The 20,888-nt window shown below is 35.1% G+C and overlaps 1 protein-coding gene across 1 annotated transcript in view; it reads left to right on the plus strand.

Annotated features, from left to right (window-relative positions):
• The window catches only part of LOC150100484 (nuclear receptor subfamily 2 group E member 1-like), a 71,113-nt gene that overhangs the window by 27,166 nt on the left and 23,059 nt on the right, over positions 1 to 20,888 (plus strand). The window contains exons 2-4 of the mRNA XM_090402665.1: positions 1,211 to 1,351; positions 7,738 to 7,833; positions 18,992 to 19,402. Of these exons, the coding sequence (XP_090258791.1) occupies positions 1,211 to 1,351; positions 7,738 to 7,833; positions 18,992 to 19,402 (648 nt within the window). The remainder of the gene's footprint in view (positions 1 to 1,210; positions 1,352 to 7,737; positions 7,834 to 18,991; positions 19,403 to 20,888) is intronic.

Below are 20,888 nucleotides of genomic sequence, written 5' to 3' on the forward strand. Positions count from 1 at the left end.
TGCAAGTGGCTGAGCCGTGCCATAAAGCAAAAGCACCTCAGATAACTGCAGTAAACGCGAGTATTTCTTTTGAATGGCTGCCACTAACGTGTTGCGATATATGCCGATATTGGCAGCATAATCCGTAGATTATCGGATAAAAGTATTTCGGCTAAAAGTTTTCTTTCCTATCCCAAAGGTACCGCAAAATAATCTGTAGTCTAAAGTTCTCGACAAGCCAGACTTTTGGCATCACTGAAAATTCTCCATCTGTGTTTTAACTACTCACATAACCATTTATCGTCCAGATTGACACGTTTGTTCTTCAGTACTGAACCTATTACTTCATTACAACATGTATCAATTCACCAGCTGAGGTCTCGGCCTTTTATTTAGACTTATTGATATTATTCGAAATGATACTTCAGATCATATAGGAAGATCTCTATTAAGAATTTCTTGTTTTCACCTCGGCACAAGAAAAGGTTGAATAAAAAATTCAGTTGCATTGAGAGAAGTAAATTAGTCAACTCAGCGACTCGATAGCAGTCGCTGAATTGACTAATTTTCACGTTGACATTGACACGTCCTTGCTGGCTGAGTTTCGCGTGCTCTTTCAAACGGTTCTTCCACAACTTTAGAAAAATATAGAAAAGACAAACAGTGTACGTGTTTTGTGGGGAAAACAATTAAAATCAAACATGAATAACTGAATGCAGGAAAAAAGTTTGAGAAAGAAGAAATAATGGAAAGCAAAGAGTGCAGTCGGTTTATTGAATTACTTCTCTGAGTTTAATGGGTGAAAGATGATATTCTTAATCTTCCTTCTCTTCCGGCTGCCCAAATTTACTTACGTGACTCAGAGTCACAGTTCTCATGCGAGCGAAACGATTATCATCACTTTGAGGACAAACCGCAAGGAAACCCTTGGGCCAGTTAGCCGACGCACGCGCTCCCCCCCCCCCCTTCCCCCAAGTAGCTACTTAGTGTATTTACTCACCGAATAATATTATTTACTCGGCGCCACATTGTTTTCTTTAGATCAATATACGAAATCAGCGAAGTCTAGAATTTGAGGTTCTATCTTTTTCCGCTAGGATTCCCCACACACATGGCCTAGTCAAAAACTTATCCGTCAGTTTTATCATTTGCCTTATAAAATATTTTTAATTGAAATAATAGTTTTTATAGATGTTATTCAACTAACACTAGTGTCTTTTTACACCCACAGGACGAACGCTTCCGGTTCCAGTTCCATGTAAAGTTTGCGGGGATAAATCGTATGGCAAACATTATGGAGTCTATTGCTGCGACGGATGTAGCTGTTTCTTTAAGAGGAGCATTAGACGAGGAATTGTTTACAACTGCATTGGTATATGGCAATTATTTCTTCCTCATTATTTATGTTTATGATTATTGGGAATTTAGAGATCGACGAATAAAAATAATCGTAATTAACAGTGGCGTAGTTGGGAAAATTCGAGGACTTCCACATCAGTAGGATATCAGGAGTCCGCATGTAGTCTACTGCGGAGGTCAAGGCGTAAGTTTTTTCTCCATCTGGAGAAAAAACTTACGCCTTAGTGCAGCGCTTCCCAAAGCTATGTAAGCCGTATATGGGGGCCGTTAGTTTTGTTGAGGGGCGCAATGAAATAATGAAAACAAATTTAAAATGTTTTAAGATTAAATAGATATTATATCTACTTAACAATATATCTATCTATATAAAAATACAAGATAATGTGCCATGTCAAATGCGTATGTAAGATGCTAAAAATGTAATATTTGCATGTGATTTTTGCAATATTCGCTGTGTATGTTTTGTATTGAATATAAATACAATAAATATTATAATAATATATGTCTATATTGCGATTTTTTTTTTATGGGGACCGTGAAATATTTTAATTTTTTCAAATGGACCTTTACATTTATAAGTTTGGGAAGCACTGCCTTAGTCGATAAAAATCATTTTTACATCATTAATTCAACACCGACAATTTTAATTTACGTTTGAAAAATCTCAATACATTATACAAGCGCCGGCTGGTTGCTTAATGTACAGTGCTTCCACCCCCCTCAATAACGAGTGGGTTTAATCCCACTGTGCACATGGATGTTTGTGATTGTCTTTAGACGACAATTAAATTTCATCGCCCGGTGTGAGACCACCAATGCGTAAGCACTTGAGGCCTAAAGATTCTTGAAAAAGTACAATGTTTAGTCTCTAGAGCAGCGATTTTCAACCGGTGTGCGGCGAAAGGTCTTCAGGTGGGCCGCGAGATTTATGAAAACAAATTAATTGAAAGAAATGATGTCGTAATTTGGGCATTTATTTATTAGTGTCTGGTCTTCCATCTTCTTGTGTGTGTAAATTAATCAAAACTATGCCTATTTTTTGCCAGATCATCAAAAAAATTAAAAGAATATATTTTTAGTGTGCAAAAGAATTTTAATAATTAGTCTCGGTGTGCCGTGTTAAGAAAAAGGTTGAAAATCACTACTCTAGAGCAAAGTTTTCCTGTTGTGTAATCCGTAGTCTATATGCGGTGCTAATGATCAATACATTTACAATCTTTCGTGAGTAGGATTCCCATAAAAATAAACAAAGGCATTTCTACATTACATACAGTTAACTTGGCTTCTCAAGATAATCAGTTGCAGAAAAGGAAAGCCAAAAAATTGAAACGTTTTTCATAAATATCTTATTTTTAAAAAATGGCTTCCAAATTTATATTTGCATGTTTTTACATATTTCACGAAAAAAGCAAAGCGCTAGCCTATGGATAAAATAATACGATGAAGTATATAAGCTTACTTGCACTTTGTACATCAAAGCGCTGTTATACTTATCTTTGAATTTACCAAACTCTACAAACTATCCTATGGCGGTCAGACCCCTTAATGAGCTACTAGTTAAGAATATTAGGACGCACTTTGAAAAGGTTTACTGGCTTAAGATTATTTTTCATTACTACTGTCAAAGTATCACTATTTGGTAGGCATATTATTATTTTGGTAGGCATTATACGCAGAGAACCAGCGCGGTTAGCTTAGTGGCTGTGCACTTCGCAACCATATGCCTGGGGAAGGAGTGTCCTAGGTTCGATTCCCGTTGATGACGTGAGGAGCTGAAGGATCTCCCTCAGCCTTAGCCAAGTTAGCCGGTCTTGGGCATGGATAGCAGGATTTTTCCCCAGTTTATCCTGAGATTTTTCATCAGGCAAACCGGACCCGTGAACATACAGGATACAACCATAGGATATATAGACGACGACAGAAGAGGAGTGGGCGCCATCTGTCTTAATTCACTGCCCATTAGACATTCATGGCTCAGCCATGAGTGACCCAATGGTCCATTAAAGGACCACGGGAGAGATAGATACGCAGAGATGTGTTTACAGGTATAAAGGTGCCAATGTTTTCAATATATTAATTAAAAATTACTGTAATGAATTAATTAATACTATAAAAATAATCTTACTCAACCATATATCTACATCTTGAGGAACGTAATTAATATGGGGTCTCCAATATACTAAAGGAAAGGTTAGAAATTATTCAAAGAAGATGTTGGTCTCAAAACTATTGTTTATTAAGTTAATTATTACAAGAATACAATTACTTATAATGTAGCATCGATCTCACAAAACAAATAGCCCACATTTCTTTTTGCGAATAAATGTGGGCTATTCATCACTTTCATCAAAATGTCTGAATACATGCCACTCTCATATACTGTTCGTAACTGTTATGTTCTTTTGGCATTCCGTATTATTCTTTTTTCATTTTTATTAAATATAAAATTCATTTTTAGTAAATATAAAATCATATTTAAGCAGTAGACTTAATTCTTATCAAGGTCAATATAAGTTCAGAATTGAGTGTTTTTATTTCTCCTGATGCTTCAACATTGCTACCAGTTCAACCCGCAGAGTAACTATGTCAGCAAGTCAGTGAACCAATGGCATTTTTTTTTTTGTTAGAATGTTGCAATTTTGATTATCACTTTATGTGACTTGATACAATATTTCTATGAAAGTTACACACAGGGGGTGTTTTACATCAAGCTATACATCTAACCTGAATGGACAGAAGTTGTCTTCAAATTCTGCCTACTTCAAAAATAACTAGGTTAACAATTTCAAGTCCTTAAGATTGTATTCTTTGGGAAATAAATAAGAAGTAGGGTATTCCGAAAGGCAGCAATGGATCAAATGAACGAAGAAGAAGCAATATTTATTCTGTGAGTTTGCAATTAAACTGTGGAAAGGTGTTAAGTAGCTGCTGCACGTGTATTAACAGAATTAGGGGAGAAGATAGGAATCACCGCCGGCCTGGTTGGCCGAGTGGTTAGCGTATCCGCTCTCCCGCAAAGAGGCTGCGGGTTCGAATCCCGCGTAGGCTTCGATGTTTGTGATTGCCTTCCACCTTCATACACCCACGTATAGATACACTCTCCCAATATGGACTGGGTCACTATGGGAGTAGTAGACCCAAACCTCCCTGAATGGGAGAGGCCTACACCCTGCAGTGGGTAGAAAAATAAGCTGTTCATCATCATCCGAGGAATTACCGATGCTAATTCTGATTAACAATGGGGGAAAATATTTCTAAAATAAACAAAAAAAAAAATGTAAGGAGTGACAGATAATGCCAGGGGTTTGGAGAATGCCAGTCATTTAAAAAAGTATTGTCACTTCCGTACATGATTAAGATATTTAGGAAGCTCTAAGGGGCACTACTTCAAATGTGGTGATTCAGTGAATATTCGGTAATTTGGTAGTTCGTGATTTCCAGTTCTTCAGAGTTACAGTAATGCTTGAGCGAAAGAAAAAAAAAATCGCTGGGTGCTGAGAAGCAAATACTTATAATATGTTGATGGTCAGAAAAGTCGAATATTAGGGTCGAAGTTGTCAAGAAATTATATTCTTGTTTAATCCTTTAAGCAACAAAAATTTTGTGAGTGAAGTATCTTCACAAATTTACACCCAAAGTTTGTTGCTTACACTTGGATAAAGGATTAAACAAGAATATAATTTCTTAGCAAATTTAATTTAATTTATAACCAAGTGAAAAAAACTTTCTACGAGATTAGAGTTATCTCTTCTTAGGAAAACTGTAATCTTCAGAACTGTAAATCGAAATCTAAATGCTTCTAAACCCTTCTTATAGACAACTTATTTGGGGTTTTGGCAAAATAGGACTGGAGAAAAGCATCCAAGGCAGTAACGAGCTAGTATGTTAAGTCTGTTAACTGCGCATGCTCTCCAACAGATATGTATGACGAAAAGTCCTACTTTCCAAGAGGAAAAAGTCCGATTATCTTTGTATGAGACTGGTTAACTGACCTTCACTTAAAAGGTTCTTATAAATGCAAATGTAGATATTCCGAAAACTGGCGGTTTTTAAGATTTACCAAAAAAGGAAAATGCAATGTACTGTTATCAGCAAAGCCAGGTAGATTTAAATAAAATGGAGAAGATCACTGATATATACAGAAGGAGGAGAGTACAGAACCCTGTGGAATCGCAGCATTAGTTGCAAAATTTGAGTATAGAGGTCCAACTACAACATAATGCGAGACCAGACAGTTAGCTGGTAACCAAGATGCAGAAGTCAGATATGAGACCCAGATATCAAATGGTTTCGAGATGCCAACAGCAACTCCTCGAGTTCCTTAAAACTTTTACATGCTATTGCTCTAAAAGAGGTAACATAAATATGATCCTCTGAAGCCCAACAGTTGGGAAATCGGTACTGAAAATCGTTTATTAGTTGAGAAATTTCCAGGCAGCAGCTAGATTTCTCCATTACTTTAGAAAGAAAAGAATTGAATTGAAAGCGACTGGATGGCATTTAAAGGATACAAAATAACTACAAGTTGCAATATAAATATTATATGGAATAAGAGAGAGAGAGAGAATAAAAGGGCAATACAGAACAGGAATATAAACCGAAGAACAACCTTCAGAACAATCGAAGTGGCTTTTTTATATCCAATTAGGACAAGATTCTTCTGATGAAATAATGGGAAGAAAAAAGACTAGGGATTGAAATTTTTTATGAGTAACGATAAATAGAACCATATGGGTGCCGAAAAAAAAAAAAAAAGATGGCAGCAGAATTGGACAAAACTTGCAGCGAGTAGTTTTGTTAAAATACGTACTGGAAGCCAAATCTCGCCATGATACATAAAATTCATAAACTTCAATGTATACATTGTAAGTAACCTAGATAATCACTTCTGACAATGATGTTTTAGACTTCCTTAATAAAAACAGCTTGTGTTTTGACAGACTACTTCAAAATGAAATAATTTTTTTCACTATACCAACAAGGTTTACTCCTTTAAAGGTTAACCACGGTCATTTTTCCTGAAAATTGACTATTCACAAAGAAGGAAAACAAACCTCAAATAAGATCAAAGAAAGAACTAGAGCAAAATACATAAGACGATTAAGAAAACTCCTTAAGCCAATGCTTAATGCTGTAAATTTGATAAAAGCAATTAATACCTGGACCATACCTGTTCTGAGATAATCAGCAGGCATTGTTGAATGGGCCCAGCTAGAGATGGAAGATTTCGACCGAAAAACTCGAAAATTAATGACAATGCACCATGCCCTCAATCCTCGCAGTGACATTGATAGGCTACATCTATCACGCAAAAAAGGAGGTAGAGGATTATTACAAGTGAAGCAAGTTATTGAAGAAGAAAAACGAAATTTAAATGATTATCTGCAGCAAACAACGGAAAAATTTCTCATTGAGGTAAGGAAATGGAGTTTATTTATTTAAAATTGGAATACAAAACCAACCAAGTAAAAGTGAGAACTGAAAGATGAAAAAATAAGGCATTGCATGGAAAATACCTTCACAGCATAGAGGACAGCGCTGACAGCAACTTAACCCGGCAATGGTTGAGAAATGGAGCATTAAAGAAAGAAACAGAATCGGTAATTTTTGCAGCACAAGAATATGCCATTAAAACCAATGTTATGAAGGCAAAAATACAAAAAATTCAAGAAGACAGTAAATGCAGATTGTGCAAAGAAAAGGAAGAAACAGTAGACCACATTACAAGTGGATGCAGCAAAATATTACAAATTGAGCCGTAAAAGTGACTATATTGTAGCTAAGATAATCCACTGGCATTTATGTAAAAAGTATGGGTTTGAAGTATCTAAAGACATTTGAAGCATAAAGTTCACCAGAAAGTGGTTGAGAATGAAAAAGCTAAAATACTCTGGGATTTCAAAATCCAGACTGACAAAAGCTTGGAATGTAATACACCCGATATCACAGTTGTTGAAAAAAAAGTGAAAACAAGGGTGTTAAGTTTATCGAAATATCAGTACCAGGAGATAGTCGGATTGACGACAAAGAAAATGAAAAAAAAAATACAAAATATCGCGACTTGCAAATCGAAGTTGAACGAATCTGGCAAAAGAAAACGAGTTGTTCCCATAATAATAGGTGCTTTAGGCGCCATCCCTAAATATATATATATATATATATATATATATTTCGTCTTTTCTGAATGTTTGTAGTTTTAGTGCACATGTTGGTTGTCCTGGCTGATTATGTAATTTCTGTGTATTTCTGTTCGTAGTGTGTTGTTTACGCAGTCAATTTGTCTGTTTGTGGTAAGAAAAACTCGAGTTTTTCTTAATTTAATTACATTAAGAAATTTCTTAATTATTTACATATGTGATATGGTAACTGGTAATCTCTCTCTCTCTTCTTCTGCTATAGCTGGCACCGGAACGTGCGTTGTGGACAAAGCCCGTCGTAACTGGTGTCCGTACTGCCGTCTGCAGAAATGTTTTGCAGTTAATATGAATAGAAATGGTAAGTATTTTTGTATAGTCAATGAAAGTTGAGTATTCTGCTGAAAAGCTGATTTTAAAAGATACTTCTTATTTCGTCTTTTCTGAATGTTTGTAGTTTTAGTGCACATGTTGGTTGTCCTGGCTGATTATGTAATTTCTGTGTATTTATGTTCGTAGTGTGTTGTTTACGCAGTCAATTTGCCTGTTTGTGATAAGAAAAACTCGAGTTACGGGGGATGGACTGCTATGGGACTGGCTAACTCGGCTTTAATTCAGAGCTCTTGTAATTATAGATCTTTCTCGTATTGCGAAGGGCACTGAATACAAATATTTTCAACCAAAAAGTCGTTTTTGAGAGAATCAGTATATCTCTCGTATAGAGATTCCGTAACTCAATCGGTACCAACCAACGAGTTTTACAAGATGAGATAAATCTCCAAGAATCGCATCTATAATCGCGGCCAAATGTAACCCGACAGTCTAATGAAGTTTGTAAATATAAGATGTTTGTGAAACTCTCAGCTGTCCATTCAAACCCAGTATTCCATGTTCATAGTGATGCTGATAATCAACTAGATCGTTTCCAGAGAACAGTATAAAACTGCTCAAAGCAGGATAAGCATTCCCACACTATAAAATTTCTGTCACTAACCAAACACAGCAGATTGGCTGAGTGGACAGTGTTTCTAGTCTCCAATCAACAAACTGAGTTCAAGTTCCAGGGGAACTTGAACTCAGTATGAGACCTGATAACTCACGTTTAGTTGAAAGAGACCGGATAAAGGTTCCTCACGTCATGGAAGGGAATCGAACCCAGGTCTTTCCGATCAAAGGGCTTCGTCTATACCGACTGAGCTACGGAGGCTCTGAACAGAAGGTAATCACTCTCGTCAGTGACTTCTCCAGCAGCACTCATAATCAAGTCTATTATTTGTACAATAAAGACTTGTGATCGTGTTATAAATCTTTACCGTAAAACACATACACACCCAATTATCTTCCTCTCTATATGGCAGGCATATGGATAAAACGAAAGAACATTCCCGACAAAATCGTTATGTAGTCAATTTGTCTCCCATTATATAAATAAATAAAAACTCAGTTCTCTCCAGAAAGTTTCATTTATCTTTCATCGTTGCGACATCCTATTTTAGAGAAGACGGTCGCGTATTCATTGCTATATTTCACTCTTGCTGATGGCAATGACAAGAGTCCGACTTTTTTTTAGCGGTGGCTGAGAGACTTTATTTTCAACCCGTATTTAATTCCTTCATTAATTGTACATACCTAACAGCCAAAACAGAAAAGTGAATAAGTTGAAGACATAATAAAAGCAATTTAATTTTCCATTAAAAAAAAGTAGGGGGAGAGAGGAATCTCAGCATAGTCAAACAATGGAAAATGTGAAATGGCAAATGCAAAAGAAAAAGGAGCAAAAAATAATGAAAACAAAGGGTTGCGAAAAAAAAGCAGGAATAAGTGAAAAAAAGAGAGAAAGAAAATGGTATTGGTTTTATATTCGTCTGTCTTCACAAGAGACAAAACTGGAAGATGCATGATTTTACAACTGCAAGAGAAATCATGGATATGCAAAGAGCGTGTGGTTTGATGACGGGGGAAGGAAGCTTTTAGCGAAGTTCTGTCCTTGATGACGGTGACAATGGAAACTCCTGGAGTGTATTCTTGTGCCCCGGCACGTGCGCGACACGTAACCCAAAGTAACTGAATAGGTATGCTTCGTAAGAGTGCTCACATATTCTGAGCGTCGCTCTTGTAAGGGCATCAAATGACTAATGGCACATCTCATTGCCACATTGGAGAGGAGGTCGTTGATTGAACGTTGTTTCACGTGCGCTGTGCAGTGTCACACAATAATGGAGAAGACGGCTTTCACCGCACAAACAGCGGGTCCTTTAGCTCAGTAGAGTGAAGGGAGGGATATAATGACAGGACAGTTCAGCACACTACTAAAGGCACGAAAAAAAAAGAAAAAAAAGAGTTCCATTAAGTGGCAGATTACACGCTCAATTAAATGGTGTCTTCCTGATTGCACGCCCACCTGCCGTCAGCGTGATTAAACACTACCGCTGTTACAAGCTACCACCCAGTGTCTGATGAATGGGTCATCACCGTAGTTCCTCCAACCCCGGCAATATCACAGTTGACAAGAACTTCCGCTTTTTTTTGAAGACTAGCGAGAAACTCAAATAGTCTTAATGCCGATTATCAAACAAGGACATGTTAAAAACAACTTACAGTCGCAAAAAGACTTTTTTTGTCTGTAGTAGCGCTTTGACGAAGTTTGCTAATAAGAAACCGTTAGAGTAGGTTTCAATAACAGCAATCTTATTTACACCTCTTTGAATTTAATTTCAACAAGCGCAGAAATAAATACAGCTGCTCTTTAATGAAGAATCCATTTTTATTTTCGAATATAAATACTCCATACACACAGGTTTACTATCGTGTTAAGCGATCTTAAGTGACCACTGTGAAGGGGTCACTTCACAACTAACCTCACTTGTCGGATCGGCTTTGCTTATTGGAAGTCTGAAGTGCTGTAACAAAGAGAAAACTAATGGGATGAGGAACGTCTCGTAAGAAGATCAATAAGTTGCTTAATTAGTAATTCTACCATGATATTCCTAATTGAAGTAATTATTTTTTTTAGTTGTAGTGCAATATTTTCATCCCTTTGTGGTGAGACCAGCACTTTGTTTATTAAAGGTCTGAATTGGTTGAAACAGTGTCATGTAAAAAAAAAAAAATGCATGTCTGAACAGGAGATAAGGTTAACTGTATATATGCAGATATTATAAAGGATTAAAAACCGTATTAAGTGACAAGCTGGTATGTCGGGTGCAGTGCGCTGCAAGCCTGACAGCGTGTAACTGGTCATAATAAGTCAGGATGGTAGGGCCGAAACGACTTATGTTTAAAAAAAAAAAAAAATTCAGTACTTAAGATAGGACATATAGCATACGATTTACAAAACTTTTCTTTTCTTTCATTTTTTCCATACTTTGCCAAATTATGCATACTGCGTACACTTATATGCAATAAAGGTGTTCGCAACCTAAGGGATGATCATTTCTAACTCTAATCAATCGCTTATTGTTGGGTAGTATCAAATCATACTGAGGTTGTTTGCTATTTAAAGTTTAAAGTCGCTTTAACTAGATCCGGATTAAGAAATACAAAATGTAATGATTACATAGCATGTCACATCTTTACCTCTGCGCGCGCGCATGTGTGTGTGTGTGGTGGGGGGACAGAAGTTTGTGAATAAGTAATGGCTGATTTCCATCACTCTGTGTGAGTCTACCACCAGTCTGTATACTGAAGATCAAAACTGGCTCTTAAAAAATGTCATGTTTGTTTCTAGAACATAGTTTCGGGTTTACCTACTATTTAGTCCACCTATGATAATCAAATGCTTCATGTTACCAACCTTTCATAGATTGGATTGCCACTAAAATTGGGATACGATTTCCAAAATTTGCTAATTTCCTAAAAATAGCTTTTTTGCCATGTTTTCTGTAGGATCACTAGGAATTAAGAAAAAAAAAAAAAAACGTCATTTTCCTCTTCTAACTTTCACTTTGTTGCTTCTTATAAATTAATGGTAAATAAAATAAAAAAAAAAAACAAATGGTAACATTTTAAAGGCCATAATTTAAACCTAAAATACAGATAAATAAAATCTCACCTAAACAATTCTTTTCTTGAGAAATGAATGGCATCGGATTTTTTTGGAACTACACGGACAGTTTAAGACCATACACTGTGCCATACAAGTGAACAATAGTCTTATATTGGTTTCATGAGATGGACCATACTAGGCCATCTGGACGCACAACCTAGCATCTACATTAATGATCCATATTTCTTTCAGCAAAACAACATCACAACACAACTGGAATTTATCTCAACAACATTTCAAACTTGTCTTCCTTGTCATTCATCTTTTGGCGTGGAGAAAACGAAGGCTGAAATTTAATAAACCAGCTACGATTCGAGACCGATAAAATGTGACAGCTACTATTATGCGTAACTCACACCTAGCAGTTAGTTTTCACTGCTGGTCGTGCAATGCGAAACTAGAATTTTCTGTATTTTATAAACCTGACGTTATCAATGATTTCTTAAATAACGTGAATTTTAGACAGGTGCGAGACCACTTCTCAGCTCATTGGAGGCTTCAAGTGGTTTGAAAAAGTTCCATGCTTCGTATTTCTAGAGCAGGATTTCTGGATTATGTAAAAAAATAAATAAAAAATATTACAAAGATAAATAAATTAAAATATATATCTTAGCCCACCAGGGTACAATGCACTATGCATTTTTCGTAAGTGGGATCGGCATAAAAATATAGGTGTGTTTATGTTTCTTTCAACGGGTGTAAAAGAAGTCTACTTCACCCTCTTTTTCTGTTTCTAATCTTTAGAATAGCCTTCCTTCGTCGGTATTTCTGTAATTACTTTCAAATGTATTAAGCTGGATTTCGACCAATTCACACTAGAAATCACTTTATGCCTTACTGTGCTGCCGCATAATTAAGTTTATGCGGCAGCACAGTAAGGCAATGATCGGAACAGTCATAAAAAGACGCATTTTCATTATTGTATGGTGATGCTATTCACTATCAAAACATTTCAACTTAAAACCTTTTTTTGGCATTTCGTATACTCGTACACTGCAGACATAATTTTGTTTTATCAAAGTTGGCTACTGAACTGGTCCAAATGAAACTAAGTTTGAAATGACACCAAATTTTAACAAGATTCTTACGTACTAAAATTACTTACTAAAATTACGTAGTAAAATTTGATCAGGACATAATGAAATTATTATAATAATTTCCAAGCATTGGGTTAATAAAAGTGATCAAATATAGCGAAAAAAAGAAAATAACCTTTTATCGTGAAAACAAGAAAACAGTACAGTATTGATACGAAGACTGAACCTTACTGTATTATTCCCCGTGCATGACCAAATATACAAAGCGCGTGGGCAGACTCATGACTGCCTAATTACAATATAGTTTAAAACTGCACAGAGTTGAATTTTCAATTGTTGAAAATTCACATGCAAGTTATTTCTTCTCCCTGGGTAGATATTTTATTAAATATACAGTAACATTCGAGCTGTCTTCAGAATCAGAAATCTGCTTCCATTAGAAATGTTCTCAAAACTTTGTTTTAATTTGCTGGGCGTAAAGATGGCAGTCCAGGAAGAAAAAGTAAGAAAAAGATCAAATAAAATAATCATAAGATGACACAATTAGTAATAATATTCGTGTTCATCAAAAACAAATTATTTCTGTACTCTGGCTGAACGAATTTCATTGAAATTCGAAATTTGGGACTGAGCCTAACAATATATCTATGATACATAACACAACAAGTAAAAAATCATTTGCAGTCATAAAATAAGGTGAATTTATTGAGAGAAAGAACGTGTTGTATATTGAATGCTCGTAAACTGAAAATTTGCTTTTTTCCATTGTTAAACGTATTAATGTATCGATGAGTATCGTAAAATGTTCATAAGATCAAGGTTTTGTGTTCTTTCAATGAATTGGGTCGCAATTTATTAGCTCGTAAGTAGAAATTATTAGTTTGGAAAGAAGCCCCTATATACTGTACATTGTATGCTTCTTTAGCAACTAGAGGTTGCACTTATTAATAAATGCTGTTCTAGAGAATGATTATCATTAATATTACTATTACATCACATAAGAGTTGCAAAACCAGTAGTACAACTAACGGCATTAGTAGCAACTTAACGATCTTTCTTTCCCCAACTGGTTTGTTGGGGGAAGGGAGAACGTTAAGGAGAAAGAGTATCTGTAGAGTTGTTGCTTATTATTTATTAATAATCTTATTAATTTAGAGGCCACAGTGGCCGGGAGAAACAGTATGAGGATATTCCAAAGAACAGAGATAGATGGAATAAAAGGATGAGAAGTTGACTTGAAAATATCTGTAGAAAAGGCGTAAGGCAGAAAGAGATGATTTTATCAGAAATCGACTGGGTCGGTTCTTAAGAAGAGAGAAGGAGCATCAACTATTAATCAGACTGCTATCACCTTAGAAAGCATCACGCATTTTAGGAAGGTCGTTGATACACCTCAAATATAGGAGCTATATTCTTACATGATGTTAGCAGTTAAGTACTGTCTTCGGAGAAAAGACACAAAGCTTTTTTTTTTTAGGGTGAAAAGATGATGCACGTTTGTAAAAGGAAATGAAAGGAAAGCGGTGTAAGCAGTAGTGAGCTATGGAAATTTTAACAAAGGGCTCGCATCGTCGAGCAAAAAAAAAAGGGGGGCTAACTTAGCCCTTATAATACTTATATTGAGACTTTGTAGAGTGTCTCACAGATATGATAATTCCTGTAGGATATCAATCAATTAATGATTGATAGGGCTTTTAAAAATTCCAAATTGAGGAGTCGGTTTAAAAAGCCCTTATATTTATCAATTCGATGCAAAATGCTTGCATAAAGCTGGGTAATTTCTCCAAGCAGCAAGAGCCGTTCGTAAACTGCAAGCTGCCCATCGTGGTCCAAACACACGGCCAATCTTTAAAATTTCGATACCAAGGTCTTTCGCAATCGTATTTAATTCTCGTTGATTTTTTTGGTGATTGATGATAAAAAGCATATAATTTATCCATAAATATTTCGAAATGATTTATTTCTTTAATGTTTTTTATCGAATCGTCTAATGCTGATTGTAAACGATGAGCTACGCAATGCCAAATCAAAATGTTGGGAAATTTTTGTAGAAGTTTGCAATACCTGATTTTTTTCCCTAACATTACACTACATCAGAACAAAATGCAATGAGATGATTTTTTAAATGGTTATCAGAAAATCCATATGAATTTAAAGTAGCAATTATAGTAGCATGTATACATTCCACGGTGGTATTTTCTAGTTCTACAAGATTATTAAACAAGAAGAAAAAGGGGCTCGCAAATTCGAGAAAAATTTAACAAAGGGCTCGCGCGAGCTCTATAAGGAGCTCGCGCAAGCCCTTTGTTAAATTTTTCTCAAATTTCTCTTCTTGGACTGACTTACATCCAGTGGTGAGCTATAAGGCTCACCACTGGATGTAAGTCAGTCCAAGAAGAGAAATGTGATCTGGCCTGGAAATCTGAGTATTACCCAAGATAAGGGAAAGTAAAGAAGATCTTTCTTATGAGGACAAGATAGGATTGTGTTTTTGTAGCATTAAAGTTCACAAGGTTGTTAACTTCATTAGTAATGATATTTGGGCCTTTCATTACGGAAAATCTTGAAGCTCAGAGGGTTTGAGCATTACAGGGTTTGTCGCATAAAGAAGAAGAAAAAGAAGAATGGATAATATTATCTACTGTCAGTGGTTTGAGGTTAGCGACAGAAAAAGAGCGAATGAAAAAAAAGAAACAGGTTCTGTAGCTCCGAAAAGTAAAAAAATATTGAGACGCCTCTGCTTGTGTTACACGGGTTAGTCGTAAGTGCGAGAATGATACATGTTCAGTAATTAGCGCCGATGGAAATACCTGAGGAAAAGAAATGTCAGAAACAGAGTGTCTGTGAGATAGTGAATAATTCGATTCCGTCATGAGAAAGAATAGTCGAACACCCGCTTCTCAACAGTATCAAGAATATTTTTCATACGCCATCCTAAACATCAGAATAGTGTTTTAAAGTTTAGCGGATTGGATTTTTATACCGGTTAGTAGCTCAAAAAGCATCTTAAGCAGAAAAAGAATGACAAGGTTTTTAGAGGCTAAAACACTATTGATGTAATGCGTTTGTACCAAGAAAGGCGGAAGTAAACGTAAGTCCACTAAGAGAGAAATCTGATGTGACCTAGCAATCTGGCTGTTATGAAAGGCAAGAAAAGGTGAACTGAGATTTTTATTTGCGAGAAAAAAAGGCATGTGTTTTGGTAGCATCGGAATTGAATAACCTAAAACGAAAAGCGATCCTAAATACCAAAATTCAATCAATTCCATTAAGCTAGTGAAATTTATTTTTATTTTAAAATGATCCGATTTTAATCGAAACCGAACTGCATACATATATCCTTGTATACTTCTTACGTACCTAATTACTAAATTTCATCAAGCCAGAGAAACTTAACAACATATAATTTCTGCATGTTTTTCCCTTTCACATTTTGTGAAACGCACCTAAAAACAGCTGCAGATTCTATCGTTCTGATAAATGATGCCATAATATAAGAATGCTATTACGAAACTTGTTATTATTATTATTGTTGTTATTATTATTATTATTAGTAGTAGTAGTAGTAGTAATATTACGATGTAACATATGAAAATATAATGGAATAAAAACATTATTATTAAAAGTCATTAGAGGGCGCAGTTGTAGCACATGGTACCAAGCACTCTATTGTTACCCTCCGTTAAAATGTTATTATTATTATTATTTACTGTATGCTTGTATTAAAGAGAAAATATTATGTGTCAATTGTATATATATATTGTACATACTCTGTATCGTCATATTGTGTCAAACTTTGAAAAAAAAATGAACTTTAAACATGCAATCGTGTTTTCTTGTGTAATATATTAATTATTCTGTTATATCAATGCACATTATGCACATTTATAATGATATTAATTAGAATCAGAAGCTGTTCTTCAATTACATGAAAGAAAGTGTAGTATCAAAATTTTACATTACATATATGTAATTTAATACATAATAAAGTGTTTAAAAAACAAAATCGTTTCGCAAAATGCATAAGACCAATTACCGTACATTCATTTCTTCTCACCTATCCGTAAATATGCATGCTAGACTTTTGAATTGATCTTTCTTTATTAGTAATGCTTAGATAAATGTGCTGTCTTATTGGATCTGTTGTTTTAATGAGAAAAGGGTGGGTGGGGGGGTGGGGAATCAGTTTACTGAGAAAATGGTGGGGGGGGGGAGTCAGTCGTTTTCGGAATTGTATGGAGCAATAACTCCGCTCAGGATGGGTGAAATTTAACTGCGGTTTCAACGAATCATTTTTTACTGGCAAAATTCGATATTTTCGTCTTCAAAAGAGTTTCCATGGCAATATTCGCTAAATTGATGGAACAAGAACAATTAACTTTGATTCAATTGTGAGCAATTCCAAACTCTGAGATATGAAAATAAGAGCTTCATCACGTGATGTATGCTTGTTATATTAGGTTCAAAGCTATTTGATGAAAGCTTTTTTTTTTTTTTCGGACTGCGTACAAAACGATTCAAAATGATGGGATATATGAAATTTAATGAACTTGCTATTTAGGATTTGTATTAAAATTTGGAATCAATTCAATTTTTGTTTTAATCGATCATTTTAATGGAAAAATTAGACAAACCAAAATTATGGCGATAAGAATTTGTGATATTGAATGATTCTTGCTATATCAGCTTTCGAAGCTCACCATTTTATTATTATTGTTTGTAATCTTGTTGTTACTAGAAGAATATGAAGGAATTCCTTAGGTCACTTTTTACTAATATTTGACTTACATTTTGGTTAACCAGTCACTGTTTAAACAGTAATACAATATATATATTATATATATATTTTTTATTTTTATATTCATAACATAATTTATATATTTATATTTTATATATATTGTATTGTAGTATACAAACTTTAGCAAATGTTTTTTGGATTAAGTTGATTTGGCTAGAATCACACACTACAATCGAAGCAATCAAGGCTACAAATGCGGGGGATATGTGTTTCTCCAGCCAATTTGCTCCCTCTTTTGGAGAAGAAAAACCAATTTAATCCATGTATTAGACCGAAAACTTATCTTCAATTAAAAAGTTATTTTAAAGGTTCATTCGAGTTGAGACGGAACCCAGAGCTGTCCAAAAAAGGGGCAAGGGGAAACACTTCTTTCTCGGGCTTTGTCTTGTCAGCTGTTTAGCTGGCGGTTAACTGCGGTTGCAACAAACCAATTTATACTGAAATTGTTCAATGTTTTTATTTATTTATTTTTCATGTAAGTACGAACTTAAAAAAAAAAAACAAGGTATTATGATCATCATCACAATGAGTAGGAGAATTGCTTTTTTAGGTGAGAATTACCATACGATATTCTCATAAATGTGAGCGGGGGAAGCGGAGAGCGCTCATCACTGCTTCTGTTTATTAAGAGTGAGCCAATAAGCATTCAAGAAGCTTTTAGTAAGAGGAGGAGGGGTGGGTAGACGGTTCGCTCCTAACGCAGCTCAAAATAATGACAGTCATTTGAACTAAATGATATCGACCATACTATATTCCAAGAATCGACACTGTCAAAGTGACTCGAATAACTAGCTGCAGTTGAAATTTTCTATACAAGCTACTTGCCAGAGGTTAGTTGTTAATTTTCGGAGCTGTCGTACCTCAGGAGGCGAAGATCTACAAGGCTCTTGCAACTGAAAGTCGGTTATCGGTTAGATGGTCGCAAACGGAAGTGGAAATGTTTTCCGGAAACTCAGATTTTTCATCATTCAAAACAGAAAAACGAATGCAATTTACAGTTTTAATACGCTGGCCATTTATAGCTGCAGTTGCTTCGGCCAAAATTTCAAAACAACTTGTTAATTTTTCGTAACTTCTTGGCTCGCACATATTTAATGAGACATCTTTACCTTTACTTGTTTAAGGATCACTTCGTAAGCATTCCATGAATAATGCCAATCGATTTTACTCTAGGCGAATAACATCAGTAGGTAGTTTTTTGCGGTGAAGCAGGGCGGTGGGGGGGGGGGGAATTAGAATTCAAGAATATTAATGATGCATATTTTATAATATATTTTTCTATAAAATAAAAAAAAAACATGTACGGTTCTGTTCGCGTAGTGAAAAAAAATTGCGTGCTATATACAATATAAAGTTTTTTTTAATACAGGTTCACTTTCTATATTTTCATATACGTGTGTGTGAGGGAGATCTACCACATAGCAGAAGAAAAAAATTAGTTAGACAATTAAAAATTGTGTGTGTTTGCGTGTGCGCTTTTCTTGTAGATTGATGAAGTGTCTGATGTCCGATGCATACTAAAGGTTTTGCTTTCTTTTCTGCTTATCCCGTGTTTCTTCCAGTTATGTAATATTTATATCACTGTTTCACTTTTACCTTATAATATTAATACTCACTTTACACTTGTCTGTTGTTTTAGCTGTACAAGAGGAGCGTGGACCAAGAAAAAACAAAAAAACGAAACCCAGCAGTTCCGAATCAGTGAGGGTAAATAAAGAAAAAACGATCAGAGATTCGCCTCCTCTGTCAATATCGCAAGGGATTTACAGAATAACTTCGCTATCCAATGGAAATACTATGATGTCTCCTCCCTATTTTATTCCCCAGCCGTTTCTTCTTCCGTCAGCATTTTGCACTGGATCTCAGCGTTCCAACCACGTAGGAACTGCAGATATAGACAGACACAGTGCTATAATTGCAAGTAGTGATGGAGTCGAGCACACATCGTATAGCGCATTTCGCAGAGTTATTCCTCAAAGAACGCTCGAGATCAACCCTCAGAGTCAGTACTTTCCTTGTTCAGCAATTGCACCCGCTACTCCTGCTGCAGGTAAACTAAGAGGTACGGATTGAGTTAGTATAGCAATTTTATCGTTAAATAAAATGCAAATATATTTCGTGTGATCAGTAAAAAAAAAAAACCTTTGCGAATCGAATTTAGAATCCAAACAATGCAGAGAGCGTAAAATTGATTTTAACAAATGAGAACTATATATCGTTAGAATGTTAATATAGCGCTAATACTGAAATTTCTGTCATTCTATTAGGTAAATTAAAATAAATAAATAAATACTCATTTTGTAAAAAAAAAAAAAAAAAAATGAGTGCAACATGTTTAAAATGGACAAAAGAGAATAGTAAGTGGAATTAAGATGAGTGATTCGACTTTAAATGAAGTGGTTGGTCCCATCTATATTTCCTATAAGGAACACTCAGAGTTGACAACTCAGAAATAAGATTAGTGTAATTCATAATTGAACTGCAGAATGCATTTGTGAGAATGTAGTTAACCTTTCAGGTGAGTATCGTTTTATAATAACACAATGATTAGCTGGTTTAGTTTATTTGTTGCAGGCGTTTATATTTGTCAGCAACTCCCTCTGAGCGTAGCCCTTGGTCTTCTTTTATTCCTTCCATGGGGTGACCAATTCATAATTCTAGACAAAGGAATATTCGCAAAGACTATACAGGGATGGTAGGGTTTTTCATCCCTAGCAAAACAGGCAAACCACATATGCAATTAACAGACATAATACAAGACTAACACTTATGTTCATTGCATTAAAATAAATCAGGCTCATAGAGCCTTAGCGGTTTTAATTCCAAAACAACAGCAACAGCTTAATGAAAATATTTAATCAATATCAAAGTACTATTTATTTTTTGCAAAATGTTTGGCCTGGTATATGTACAAATAGTTTAGGGTAAGTCGAAATAAGCAGATAGTTCATAATATTTCAATTTATATACAGCAATAAAACACATTATGTGATTCGCGCGACATTGAGATAACGACCCATGTCTGGCATGCTATTAGAATTCAAGTAATAAACAGCTAATTAAACAGAAATATGTGCATAAAGAAAGGATAGGTGATAGAGAGAAAGACAAGGCAGCTTTGTTTTTACCTTCTTTCTTATAGAACTTATACTGTATAGGTGTATATTTTTCATCTATTCGAAATACCATTTACTTGGGATATTGGACGAGTTTCTGTTATCATAGTTTCACTTGGTGTGAAATATAATTTGGTGTAAATTCTTCAAGTATATTAGAATTACAAACACGAAAGAACTAGAAATAAACTTCTCGTGAAGGGAACCTGCAATGTTGAAAAGTACTTCAAGCTTTGGCCTCTCAGGAAACGTTTTTTAGACTAGTAGTGTGTCCATCCGCAAAAAGTGCAAACATTATTATGAGAATAACTAAACAAACACACGTAATAACCACAGTAATAAGTTTTAATAAGTAAATATTTCATCCTAAGTATCATAGGACATCGTCAGTATAGTTAATTCAAACAATACCAGGAATAA

Source organism: Typopeltis vanoorti, chromosome 13 (assembly GCF_054136105.1).
Source record: "Typopeltis vanoorti isolate ZY-2024b chromosome 13, IOZ_Tvanoo_1.0, whole genome shotgun sequence".
NCBI lineage: Eukaryota > Metazoa > Arthropoda > Arachnida > Uropygi > Thelyphonidae > Typopeltis > Typopeltis vanoorti.